This window comes from Salmo salar, chromosome ssa18 (genome assembly GCF_905237065.1).
Source record: "Salmo salar chromosome ssa18, Ssal_v3.1, whole genome shotgun sequence".
In the NCBI taxonomy this organism is placed as follows: domain Eukaryota; kingdom Metazoa; phylum Chordata; class Actinopteri; order Salmoniformes; family Salmonidae; genus Salmo; species Salmo salar.
In genome coordinates, this window is record NC_059459.1 from 20,121,665 (window position 1) to 20,136,509 (window position 14,845).

Genomic DNA, 14,845 nt, shown 5'->3' on the forward strand with positions numbered 1-14,845 from the left:
ATGCAGACGAATACATCCTAATAGTACGGGTAAATTTCGTCAAAACATGTCAAACGATGTTTATAATTAATCCTCAGGTTGTCTATTGTCTAAATAAACAATAATATTCAAAGCCCAGACCTCAATCCAATTGAGAATCTGTGGTATGACTTAAAGATTGCTGTACACCAGCGGAACACATCCAACTTGAAGGAGCTGGAGCAGTTTTGCCTTGAAGAATGGGCAAAAATCCCAGTGGCTATATGTGCCAAGCTTATAGAGACATACCCCAAGAGACTTGCAGCTATAATTTCTACAAAAGGTGGCTCTATGAACGGTCAAGTTTTTTTTTGTCTTATTTCTTCAAAAATATTTTGCATCTTCAAAGTGGTAGGCATGTTGTGTAAATCAAATGTTACAAACCGCCCCAACAAAATCTATTTTAATTCCAGGTTGTAAGACAACAAATAGGAAAAATACCAAGGGGGGTGAATGCTTTCGCAAGCCACTGTGTGTATCTATATATCTCATATTCAGTGGTGTAGTTGGGGCTATATGCAGAAATACACCGTATACCCACCTTTTTTTGCAGTGGGAATTGTGTATACTCACTTCTTAATCCCCACTGATTCGTAAGAAAGTAGAGTAGTGGAGGTATACACCATATCAATTATGTAGTTCAATAGAGAAATCATGCAAAAAGTAGCTTTCACAAACGCAAAGCACTTCAAATACTGTATATTTGACAGGCAGCTCACAAAAGATCGGTAGGCGAACATTGATTTCCATAAGCGTCTTTAGATTTTGAAGTTTGGGGAAGCTTTCAATTTATCTTACCATTTCTACCTATCTGCGTGCCAGTTGAGATTATTTTTATTTGCGCATTTTTGTCTGAGCATTTTTGTATAACAGTTTCTATTTAATAATACTGCTTTCTTTTCATAAAATAATTGTCATGTGGTTAATAGAGACATACCCCAGAGACTTGCAGCTGTAATTGCTGCAAAAGGTGGCACTACAAAATATTGACCTTGGGGGGGGGGGGGTTAAAGGCATCAAGCTTAGATTGTAGGATGGCCGGGGTGTTAAGCATGTCCCAGTTTAGGTCACCTAACAGCACGAGCTCTGAAGATAGATGGGGGGCAATCAATTCACATATGGTGTCCAGGGCACAGCTGGGGGCAGAAAGTGGTCTATAGCAAGCGGCAACGGTGAGAGACTTGTTTCTGGAAAGGTCGATTTTTAAAAGTAGAAGCTTGAATTGTTTGGGCACAGACCTGGATAGTATGACAGAACTCTGCAGGCTATCTCTGCAGTAGATTGCAACTCGGCCCCCTTTGGCAGTTCTATCTGGTCGGAAAATGTTATAGTTAGGGATGGAAATTTCAGGGGTTTTGGTGGCCTTCCTAAGCCAGGATTCAGACATGACTTGGACATCCGGGTTGGCAGAGTGTGCTAAAGCAGTGAATAAAACAAACTCAGGGAGGAGGCTTCTATTGTGAGCATGCATGAAACCAAGCCTTTTACGGTTACAGAAGTCAACAAATGAGAGCACCTGGTGAATGGGAGTAGAGCTAGGCACTGCAGGGAGTCTTCATCACCAGAGGAGCAGAGTAGGATAAGGGTATGGCTAAAGGCTATAAAACTGGTCATCTAGTACGTACGGAACAGAGAGTAAAAGGAGCAGGTTTCTGAGTGCGGTAAAATAGATTCAATGCATAATATACAGACAAAGGTATGGTAGGATGTGAGTACAGTAGAGGTAAACCTAGGCATTGAGTGACGATGAGAGAGGTATTGTCTCTAGAGACATCAATTAAACCAGGTGAGGTCACCGCATAGGTGGGACAAGAGGGTTAGCTGAGGCGTATTGAGTAGGGCTGGAGGCTCTACAGTGAAATACAACAATAATCACTAACCAAAACAGCAATGGACAAGGCATATTGACATTAGAGAGAGGCATGCATAGCCGAGTGATCATAGGGTCCAGTGAGTAGCTGGGCGGACTGGAGACACGGCGATTCAGACAGCTAGCGGGCCTGGAAGATATATATAGATCGATATATACAGTGCCTTGCAAAAGTATACAGTGCCTTGCAAAAGTATTCACCCCCTTGGTGTTTTTCCTATTTTGTTGCATTATAACCTGTAATTTTAAATAGATTTTTATTTGGATTTCATGTAATGGACATACACAAAATAGTCCAAATGGTGAAGTGAAATGAAAAAAATAACTTGTTTAAAAAAATGTAAAAATTAAATTAAAACGGAAAAGTTGTGCGTGCATATGTTTTCACCCCCTTTGCTATGAAGCCCCTAAATAACATCTTTTGCAACCAATTACCTTCAGAAGTCACATAATTAGTTAAATAAAGTCCACCTGTGTGCCATCTAAGTGTCACATGATCTCAGTATATATACACCTGTTCTGAAAGGCCCCAGAGTCTGCAACACCACTAAGCAAGGGGCAACACCAAGTAAGCGGCACCATGAAGACCAAGGAGCTCTCCAAACAGGTCAGGAATGAAGTTGTGGAGAAGTACAGATCAGGGATGGGTTATAAAAAATATCAGAATCTGAACATCCCATGGAGCACCATTAAATCCATTATTAAAAAATGGAAAGAATAGGGCACCACAACAAACCTGCCAAGAGAGGGCCACCCACCAAAACTCATGGACCAGGCAAGGAGGGCATTAATCAGAGAGGCAACAAAGAGACAACCCTGAAGGAGCTGCAAAGCTCCACAGCGAAGATTGGAGTATCTGTCCATAGGACCACTTTAAGCCGTACACTCCACAGAGCTGGGCTTTATGGAAGAGTGGCCAGAAGAAAAGAAATCGAACATGTTTGGTGTTCACCAAAAGGCATGTGGGACACTCCTCAAACATATGGAACATATTTTTGGCCATCAAGGAAAATGCTATGTCTGGTGTAAACCCAACACCTCTCATCACCCTGAGATAACCATCCCCACAGTGAAGCATGGGGGTGGCAGAATTGAAGGAATGATGGATGGCGCTAAATACAGGGAAATTCTTGAAGGAAACTTGTTTATCTTCCAGAGATTTGAGACTGGGACAGAGGTTCACCTTCCAGCAGGACAATGACCCTAAGCATACTGCTAAAGCAACACTCGAGCGGTTTAAGGGAAACATTTAAATGTCTTGGAATGGCCTAGTCAAAGCCCAGACCTCAATCCAATTGAGAATCTGTGGTATGACTTAAAGATTGCTGTACACCAGCGGAACACATCCAACTTGAAGGAGCTGGAGCAGTTTTGCCTTGAAGAATGGGCTTTTTGGTCTTATTTCTTGTTTGTTTCACAAGAAAAATATTTTGCATCTTCAAAGTGGTAGGCATGTTGTGTAAATCAAATGATACAAACCCCCCCCAAAAAATCTATTTTAATTACAGTTTGTTAGTCAATAAAATACGAAAATGCGAAGGGGCTGAATACTTTCACAAGCCACTGTATATATTCACCAGGAAATGACATCATGAACTTGTTTCTATTTTCTTTTTTACAACATGGTCTCCAAACATTTTAAGAGATGGGATTCATTTGCCTCTGTGTTCCACCATCCTTCTTACAATTCCCGACAGGTTATTAAAATGCCTTGAGTGCTCTGCACTCAAAGTTCAACTAATATTAACTTTCCAATGCTTCTGCGCCCAACCTCGCGGTGAGAAAATAACTCTGTGCGAATAATGAGAAAGCAATGTAAACCACAAAAGGAACCACACTGGTTCAACTTCACTCGTTGGCAGGGTTAGTATTTTGGATGCTATTGAAGCTGAGCTCATCCGGTTGATTTATTAGTGTTTTGATGTTTCTGCTAGAATGTGAATATAATCCTAATTTACGGAAATGTTCATTTTTAGTCTGGCAGCTGTCATCAGGTCCTCTCTTTTATACTGGCAGCTTAATCCAAGCAGTCTCAATCACTTCTTATCTAATCTTCTTTATTGGACTGGAATCATGCTACACTATTTTCCATCGTCTGAGATGGAGCTCTCTTTACAATGTTCCAGACACTGAGTTTACCACAGGTTGACTAATCTATTAATTTAGACACATTTGGCTTCATCTAGTTTAACATTTTGTTTGGTATACATTTCTCTTATGTGGGACAGGAACTCCGCTATTTCATTTATTTTTCACTAAATACTGTAATTGATTTCAGTTAAGAGAGAAACAGTATATTGATGTTATTGCATTTTCTTTGTATCCTCCGTTTTAGTATCCATATACTTGAACTGTCTGTTAGCAGTTAAACTATACATCTTTTTACTCAGGCAAGCCTTGAAGCAGCTTGGAGTTTAGGCCAAAGGATATCCTGGTTTTTCATCCGGATAACGTAGTATGTGCTGTATACTGTGTTGTTACTCTATGTGATCTGTAAATTACTTCTCTCCTCTTTTTATGACACTTTATTTATTTTATGGAACTCTGTGACCAGTCTGAACCGTCAGTAATGTGTGAACTCTATCCCAGCAATCTGATTCTAGGGTACAGCTGACATGTTAGTTCTGCTCCTAAACTGGGTTCTCTGCAGCTGGAGATGTTTTGGAGTTACTTTTTAAGGTTCAGTGTACAGTGTGGTATGTGGGTCAATTTGTTATGAAGATTTTATTTCCTGTTTTGAAGTCATGCAACAGGTGCTTCGTTTTTGAAAATGAGAATTATCTCCAATGATCTTTCCTTTTGAAGTTTAGGTTCTTTTTTTAAATATATTTTTTTACAATGCCTGTCCATGCATATTAAGTGTGCTTTAGTCTTTGGTACAATCCTCTGGTACAAGCCTCTGGTTAGAATTGGTTTATGGTATAAGATTCTTAAAATAAACATCAATGCCATGCAATGCAACAGGGACTGCACAGTTTGTTTTAAAAGCCAGATATATGAAATAAACCCCCGCAAAACTGCCATCACAGTGTAAGAGCAACCTCATCTATAATAGTGACACATTCTTGGATGTTTGAAGTGATACATTTATGGTCTTGTTGAACAACATTGTCAAAATGAAGTCATTTCTGGTGCTTAGATGGTTAACCCAGAGAGGGCAGGAAAGAAGCTTTCCATTGGCCATGCTGAATGAAAGTCCTGTGTTCTAGTGTTTCACAGCAGCCGAGGCCTGGCCTCCTGAGCTCAACTCCAGCCCACTCATCTGGTTCTATTTAAGGCCTCTGGTGTCGACTCTTATGATTGGCGTACACAACCCCCCTACTCTTCCTCCAGCCCCAACGAGGAGGAGAAGGAGGCTTTTTAGCAGTCTGTTTATTTTCCAGGGGAAACCGTTCCTCTATCCCACTCCACTGTCCCATCTATAAACTGCTGCTGCTCCTTCTCTGTCTCGCTATTGCTCTCCTCGCTTTCTCCTCTCTCTCTTTCCCTACCTAAATCCATCTATTCCTATTTTTTTATCTCAAGTTTTGACAATGGATGAGGCCCCCCAACATCATAGAATGGATTCTCTTCAGCTAACTGCTTGATGTTTTTGGGGGGACTTTAGTTTTCTTTTTAGACTCTCCACTGCCCCTGGTTTTGGGCTGGTGGGGGATCCAGCTATATGGCCAGACTCTTGGGAAGATGCACTGAGCCCAGCGTGTGTTCCCATTGGCTAAGGTCTACTGACAAATTGGCCTATGGCACAGCGGGTGCCCGGCGGTCGCTCTCGCGGGCCCATGCCCGGGAGTTGGCTGACAGCTTGTTTTTTCCCATCAACCCCAGGCTTGGATGGTGCAGATCCTATGCTACTGGAGCAGTACATGGTGGTGGCCAACTATGAGAAGCAGGAGCCGGCGGAAATCAGCCTGCAGGCCGGCGAACTGGTGGACGTCATCGATAAGAGCGAGAGCGGTGAGTTACCAACTTACACATGCATGAACGCACACACACACAGAGATGCACATGCATGCACACTTTCCGGCCAGCATCAACATGAGCACTTCCATTTTCACCTCTGTCTGGGTTTCCTGTCTTTCCTTCATCCCGATAGTTTCCCTCATGTTACCTCCTCTCCCTATCGTTCCCTCTCTCCCCTCCCTCTTTGTCCACAGCCTTCCAACTGTGCCTTAGCCCCATCTGGAGGCTTGCTTTGGCCTGCAAAGAGGCCTGTTTTTTTCCCTTTGTTGGTTTAGGCTGGGGGCCAGAATGTTGCCTTTTGTAGGGGGAACGTCTCTCAGACTTCTTTATTAATTATCCAGCTCACTTTAATGGAAAGACATATGCCAGCTGCACAGGGTCCTGAGTCAGCTGTTTAACCTCTAAAAATGGAGTGCTAGGAGTGCTAAACCCTGCACGCACAGCCCTCAAAATCTTCAAAAGGAACTGAAACGATTTTCATCTAGCCCTTGTTATGAGATTCATTCAATTTGGCTTTTTTCTCTGTGTGTTTCACAATGAGGTGTGGTGGAGGTTACGCAGAGCTGCCTCTTGACTATTATGCATGTTATGCCCTCCAGTAGAAACAAAGACATGATGTACTCTTTATAAAGTGGCCTTACTTGATGATAGCCTTACTTGAGGATGGCCTTGCCTTACTTGAGGATGGCCTTGCCTTACTTGAGGATGGCCTCACTTGATGATGGTCTTACTTGATATGATGTCAGTGTTTACTTTTGCCGCTACACTTTGATGCAGTTAAGGCTTCTCACAAACTGTTGCACTATAACATCAAAGCACATCTCACCATTAACTGAACTACAGTTTTAGCTGATGCAGCATAAGGAAACCTGTAGTTTTACTGTCCCTTCAGCAGAATGAAATGAGAGGTTTTGTCATGTCCATCTCATGAGCCTCTAGAGAGAGAGACAGGCTTAGTAACAGAGGTTGACATCCTGGCTTTAATGGTGTGCCCAGACAGTAAAGCACTAATGGGACTCATGTGTTCTTCAGAGGGGAGGGGAAACGGGGATCAGAAAGTAATTGGTTTCACATTGGGTGTGAGTGAAACCCCATGCCATAGAGGCCTAAAGGAATAGAGTCAATTGGCTGCTTTGAAGTGTCTGTACCCACCCTTTGAGTTCCTCCATTTATTTTCCTGCCTTGGTCCAGTTGGATTTGAGCCCACTAGGGAGTCACTATGAGGCAGATTTCCAAACACCTTGAAGTCCTTCTGCCCAAGGCCTTGACCTGAGTCCTTTCCTCCATAATTAGCATGGACCTTGATGAATGGTGCTGGAGACTGGGCTATTGATGGCTGCAGTACATTTTGATGACTACAGGGTAAATGTGTCACAGGTTAGGGAGTTCATCCACCTGCAGGTTTAACTGAATCACTGTTTGATTCATAGGAACACAACCAATAGTGTATAGACAGTATTTGACATAAACTACTCAAGCACTGTAGGCTAGGGACTCCCAAGTATTATAGAGGTAGCTAAATCCAATCCACTCAGAGCACTGTGTTCAACAAAATGGTTAGCATTAGCTGAAGCCTATTGTGTTATACAGAATGTTTAGCGTTAGCTAAAGCCTGTAGTGTTCATCAAAACCGTTAGCATTTGCTGAAGCCTGTTGTGTTCAACAAAATGGTTTGCATTAGCTAAAGCCTTGACACCTCCTGGACAGCATAGGCTAAGCTGCAATGTGGGTGACATCATTCCTCAGCCTTGTGCCAATGTTAACAGTTCCAGGTGTGCGTAAAAGAGTCCATTTAGTTTATTATCCATTTCTCACAGAATAAGTTAATGTCTTTTATGGCATCTGACAGGTTGCTTTCTCTCCCAGACTTTCAGTGGTGAACAAGTTAGTTATATGCTCTTTATGAACCCAAATCTGCTAAAAGGTCTCTATACTTCTCTGTGGAATGATGACAAAAAGGTTCTGCAGGTCTTTAGAGGCTTGTACATTTCTTAAAGGGTGTGAATATGGTGTGTTGATATGTTACCATTCCTCTTCTACAGAGCGCTATCATGAATAAAATGGCTTGGAATTGAATTTGTCCTTATGTCTGTGTAGTGTATGCATGGCGTAAGTGCAATTATATTGTGCTTTACTTACCATGTTGGTTCTCAAATTTGAACATAGAAAGCACTTTGGTAAGTAACTCTATGTACCTTCATTGTACAAGGTACATTTCATTGTGAATTTCACTGTTACCATACCCAAGGTTAATGCCATTGTAATGCAAAGGATTGCCCACTACACTAAAGGGAAGGCATGTTTTCTTACATTGGATTAGATAATATATTTATGACAGGGGCTTTGAATCTAGGTCGGTTCATATATGCAAGCTCCGGTTTATCAGTGTTCCATGTCCCTTTACCAGGACAAGTCAGTATTTTCCATTGCAATGGTTTGTTGATACTGTACTGCTTTTGGCCTTCAGTCGCTGTCATAGTTTATAATGATTCATGTTTTATGAGAGGGTGTTCCTTGTTATTGGATCAGGTACCAGAGAGGTATACTACAAAGCAAGATCAATGACTTAACTAGCTAACTTATTATGAAATAATAACTTTTAATTTTTTAGAAAGATATGCTTGAAATTGACTCAACAACCAAAACAACATATCTAGCTGGCTAAATCATTGATCCTGCTTTGTAGTATACCCCTCTGGTTAATCAGCATAGCTCAGAATGGCAATGTGTGTTGTGGACGCACTCAGCTCTGATTTTATTTTTCAATATTCTTCTTTTTTTTTAAATGTATATCATAGAATTCTTGTAAAATAATCTTTAGGACAAGGAATGCTGCACTGCCAGGACTCATCAAAGACAGAGAAATGGGACAGGATCTATGTTTTTGATTATGTAATTTTGTCAGCGTTGAATTAAAATCAACTCAAAAGAAGTGTTCCATCAGTGTTTTATCCCTGATCCCCTTGTAGTTGCTTACATTTGTTTGATTGCAATCCCTCTATTGGTCTATTTTCACAACTGAATTAAGTCAGAGCTTGTCAGAGAGAGACTCTAGCTTTGAAGAGTAGAGGTGTGTGGGGTGGGGAGAGAATCGGGGGGAATATGGAAAAAGCCATTTCCTGCCATAGTGGTTCAGAGAGGTTAGTTCATTATAATGGATCCTCCAGGATGCTCTTCAACATATACACTGTGTTAGAGAGATGTTAACCAGGGATAGGCTAAACTAGCGCCCCACTTTTTAACTTTCACTTAACCAGGTGGGTCAATTAAGAACAATGTCTTTTTTATGACAATTACGACCTGGCACAACAGACCCAGGGCATTTCTCTGAGGTTCAAGTGCACTTCAGTCTACAGTTGAGCTTTTCTTGTTATCGAAATGTGTAGGAAAGGTAAAGAATTTCCCTCTAGAGGTATGCTGCCTGTTTCCTAGTCTACTATATACCTCAAGGGCAGTGTTAAGCTAGCCTTGCCCAGTCCAACCCAGATAATATCCCTCTAAATCTCTTCTGACCACTGTGCGTTTACATTGGCCTTGCTCCAAGTCTAGATCAGCTTTTTGAATTATAATTTGCTAAATTAATTCCAGGAATGTCTGTGTCGGAGAGGGCAGCAGCTCGGGTCTGTCAGCCCCTCAGGCTCCCATAGCCCCTCTGTTCCACCCTGCGTGTGTTTCCGTCAATGAACCAATAACTGCGTCAGTCAGTGGTGAATTCTGGGAACACGTTGTTGGGTATTTTAGGCTGTTTAAGGGCTCTCAAATGTTAAAGCTGTGTCCCAATTCTCTTCCCCGTCTCTCTTCGTTATTGATGGACCATGGATACGTTGAGGAGGAACTAGATGGCTTTCCTACGTACTGTATTACTCTCTGCTCTTAAATCCTCTCTGATACTGTAGAGCAGTGTTCATGAGGGACAGGAGATGTGGATAGGAAGCTTTTGAACACCATTTGGCTACAGCTAGAGGATGGACGTGAACCAATGGATTCGTGAGGCGCCTCACACTTAGGAACAACCATTAAAGTTAAATAGCATGTTAGAGGGTTGGGATATCAGGCACAGCTCACATGCCATCTGTGCTGTCTAGAGCCTAGGACTGCAGAAGTACGTAGCTTTAGAAAGGTCAGCACATCATGAGGGGATCCTTTCATATTCTAAGGTGCTGCGTGGGTTGTTCCTTAGGTCAACATTAGTTCTTGTGCCGTTTTCGCCTAGCACTCTTAACAGAACCATCGCTGGTAATTGGACCCAGTGTTTTATTTTTAAAAAAGTGAATGTATTGCACTTGATATATTTCCCCTCTTTGATACAGTGTTAATAACTACAGAAGCTTGAAATAAATTAGGTTTTTTTCCTGCAGTGCTTTGAATTTACCACAGGAGGACTCTAATCAAGTTGTAGAAACATCTCAAGGATGATTAATGGAAACAGGATGCACAAATTTCGAGTCTAATAGGTCTGAATACTTATGTAAATAAGGTATTTCTGTTTTTTATTTTTAATAAATTTGCAAACATTTCTAAAAACCTGTTTTCGCTTTGTCATTATGGGTTATTGTTAGTGATGCACCGATTTGACATTTTTTGCCGATACCGATATCAAATATTTTCCTTTGTGCAAAAAAAACAATTCCGATATTTAACATTTTAGCGGCCTTTTAAGCATTCTAGTACAGTTAAATAGTTAACACACACATGGACGCAGCGGTCTAAGGCACTGCATCTAAGTGCAAGAGGCCCTGGTTCGAATCCAGGCTGTATCACATCCAGCCGTGATTGGGAGTCCCATAGGGCGGGGCACAATTGGACCAGTGTCATCTGGGTTTGGCCGGAGTAGATAAGAATTTGTTCTTAACTGACTTGCCTAAGTAAATAAAGGTTACACACACACACCACACTGACCAAAAAGTTATTTTGTTGGCATTTACATATGTCCCCATTTACCAATAAAACATAATCAAAACCTATTTATTTCACTTACTTGATGTGCTGTTTCAATGTTCATTTGATAAGTCATTTCATTTTCAACCAGGATTTCTATGGAACGCAGTTTGGGTCACGTGTCAAATAACACTATTTGACGTGTCAATTAAGCTTGTTGACCAATCAGGACCTGAAATGACTGCACATCACATAATAATTTAACACGTTCATACATTTTTTACGTAGTTATTACACATTGATTACACTCACTTCATATGTCACAACGATTCATCGATACCTATGCTATGATGCTGGTAAAGTTGTCTCGCGCACCTAAAGTGCTGGTCATAAAAAAAGCTAGCTAGCTCATGGATGCAAACAATGTTCTTCCCCAAAAACAAAGCAAAACGACATCTAAGTAACTATAGTTAGCTAGCTAACCTATAGCTAGGAGTCATCATCTAAAATAACCCTAATTTATAAGACAGTTCTTATTTGATTAATGGTGGTCGGGACCCATCTATGTGAAGCTAGCCACAATAAGGATTAGCCACAACAGTGGACTTTGCGGTTGGCCTTCAAAATAAAGGTATGGCATAATTCTACTATTGTATTAATTTGCATTACTGTCGATTAGATACTTTTATTTTGAAGGCGAACCGCAAAATCCTCTATTGTGACTAATCCTTATCGTGGCTAGCTTCACAACACATATCCCGGTCCGGTGGAACCTCACTAGCCAGATTAAGCTAGTTGTCTGCTTATAGCGTTAGCTTTGGGCAACAGGGTTAAGTAGCTGGCTTGCTATTTATTTTCATTAACTGAAGTTCAATTTCAATAGGCGAACAAGTGGCAACCTAGCTAATAGTTTCTCACAAGGATTCCTAAATCATTGCTAAGAATAATGAAAATGACTGCAGTTTCTACTGGTCATTGTTTTCAGGCTGGCTATATTGGTGCTAGCTAGGTACCAAGCTAAAGCTAGCTACACCAGAAGTTGCGGTCAAACAAATTATTCTTTATTACCAACGCGGTATTGAAAACACATCGTTCGTGACCGGTGTTTGCAGACTTTTTTGTACAGCTTTGACAGTGCTACTTTTTTGACACGCAAATACCCAAACGGCGTTCCATAGTATGTATGTTGTGAAGCTAATAGCAGTGACGCTGTTACTGTGTCATTCCAGTAGGGCAACATCTGAAAAATAGAGCACTAGGTAGTGTGTACCGGTGCTTGACCAGTCAGCAAAAGCCAACATCACCCACTACAGAGAACGGTTGATTGTCAAAGGCAATGAATTCCATTATCTTTTTTTCAGGCCTGCCTAGTTATTGTGTGTGGATTGATGCGGAAAAAATATATTTAATACATTTAAGAATAAGGCTGTAAAGTAACAAAATGTGGAAAAAGTCAAGAAGACAGAATACTTTACGAAGCACTGTACATCACAGTAGACTGAGGCATCTCAATACTGTGTTAATTACACTGCATATTATTATAGTTTAGATGAGTGCATAATGGTATACATTCACAGTAGGAAAATCTAGAGTTGCTGGTCGTGTCACATTTTTATCTTGAGCACTAAATATGTTGTTGATTACAGTAAAAAGGAGACTGGAGTGTTTAACCTGGTAGTGTTTCCAGACAACAGTTACTATAGGGGAGACAAATAGGGCTGGCCCTCCTCAACAGATAGGTTCCTCTCTTTTGTCGTCCCTCAGAGAAAGAGAGAGGAGCAGAGTGGTGGATACAAATAAAGCTTTATCACTTTGAAGTCCGAACCAAACATCTGTTTACTTCCTCCACTTTCTCCTTACAAGGAAATCCATACTGTAGCAGTACCGTTTTTCTTCTCACCCCCTAGAGCCACATTACGACACACATGGCTTACATAATCAGCATAGTTTTTTTATGATTAATTTTCTTTGTAAACAAAACAAAGAACCCACTGGGCACACACTGGTTGAATCAGTTGTTTCAACATAATTTGGCAACGTATTGTGATGTGGAATCAATGTGGAAAATACATTTGATTTGAAATAGTCATCAACTAGTACTGTTTTCATAAAATTTGAACCAGCGTTGTAAACATTGAAATTAGAGTAAAACTTCAACTTAAATACATTGACTTAACCTGACTAACATGTTGTCACATGAATCTAATTTCAACATAATCATCAGAACTATGTATTTGTTGAAACTGCATTGAAAATGACATGTAGAACCCCCCCAATATAATATACACTGAGTAGACCAAACATTGCTGGCCCATGTTGACTTCAATGCTTCCCACAAGTTAGCTGGATGTCCTTTGGGTGGTGGACCAAACCTAGCAGTGTTGCAGTTCTTGACACAAACCGGTGTGCCTTCTACCATACACTGTTCAAAGGCACTTAAATATTTTGTCTTGCACATCCACCCTCTGAATGGCACACATACACAAGCCATGTCTCAATTTTCTCAAGGCGTAATTTTTTTTTAAAGCTGTCTTCTCCCCTTTATCTACACTGATTGAAGTAGATTTAGCAAATTACATCAATAAGGGATCATAGCTTTCACCTGGTAAGTCTATGTCATGGAAAGAGCATGTGTTCTTAATGTTTTGTTGGGGTGGTTGAAAATGTTGAATTTCATATTTGAATAGACATTTTATTTGACCTTACTTCGGAGTTATGTTTGAATCAACATCATGCCATCAACCTAGATAGAGATATATTGAAATAAAATGTGAAGCCACAGTCCAACGATTTCTGCCTGAACATTGACTCTTACTGCTCGATGAGGGGTAATGTATTTCAGTGAGAACAAGTCTACCATCCAGATGCTTACTTTTATGTACCCTGCTTAGCTTTGGAAAGAACCTGTGTTCGATTCTGCTGAGCTATCATGTCAACACATTCAGATGTTGAACAGCTTCCATAATCATTTCCGTAGACTACCTAAATAACGTTGAATAGTTGAAAGTAACTAACTGTTCTTACACAAGCTGTATATGGAAGTAAATTCTGAGTGAGGTTGGGTTTATGTAGGTTTATTGGATCTTTGGAAGTATAGAAGTAGTAACCATTAGCACTATAAATAGGATGCAAGTTCATGATATTAATAATAAACTTTTGTCTTTTATACATGTTGTTTTATAATGTGCATAATATATACTATCCAAGCAAATGTTGATATTTGGTTGTGTTCACAATTCAATATCTGGTTTGTCTACAAATTAATGATTGATTTGTTGGATTCATGTCTCCAAAGTGTAATAAAAATAAATCAAACTTTAAATGCACTTCAAATAAAGTTTGATTTGATTTAGTGCTATTCTTCCACTTAGATTTTTGGTTGAGATGGAGACGTGAATCCAACATACAGTTGAAGTCGGAAGTTTACATACACTTAGGTTGGAGTCATTAAAACTCGTTTTCAACCACTCCACAAATTTCTTGTTAACAAACTATAGTTTTGGCAAGTCGGTTAGGACTTCTACTTTGTGCATGACGCAAGTAATTTTTCCAACAATTGTTTACAGACATATTATTTCACTTATAATTCACTGTATCACAATTCCAGTGGGTCAGAAGTTTACATACACTAAGTTGACTGCCTTTAAACAGCTTGGAAAATTCCAGAAAATAATGTAATGGCTTTAGAAGCTTCTGATAGGCTAATTGACATCCTTTGTGTCAAATGGAGGTGTACCTGTGGATGTATTTCAAGGCCTACCTTCAAACTCAGTGCCTCTTTGCTTGACATCATGGGAAAATCAAAAGAAATCAGCCAAGACCTCAGAAAAAACAATTGTAGACCTCCAAGTCTGGTTCATCATTGGGAGCAATTTCCAAATGCCTGAAGGTACCACGTTCATCTGTACAAACAATAGTACGCAGGTATAAACACCATGGGACCACGCAGCCGTCATACCGCTCAGGAAAGATACGTATTCTGTCTCCTAGAGATGAACGTACTTTGGTGCGAAAAGTGCAAATCAATCCCAGAACAACAGCAAAGGACCTTGTTAAGATGCTGGAGGAAACAGGTACAAAAGTATCTATATCCACAGTAAAATGAGTCCTATATCGACA

At 40.4% G+C, this 14,845-nt stretch overlaps 1 protein-coding gene across 3 annotated transcripts in view; it reads left to right on the plus strand.

Annotated features, from left to right (window-relative positions):
• Positions 1-14,845, plus strand: part of LOC106577017 (SH3 and PX domain-containing protein 2A) — a 102,628-nt gene that overhangs the window by 44,099 nt on the left and 43,684 nt on the right. For all 3 annotated transcript variants that reach the window (XM_014154660.2, XM_014154661.2, XM_014154662.2), the window contains exon 7: positions 5,714-5,842. In XM_014154660.2, coding sequence (XP_014010135.1) covers positions 5,714-5,842 — 129 coding nt within the window. The remainder of the gene's footprint in view (positions 1-5,713; positions 5,843-14,845) is intronic.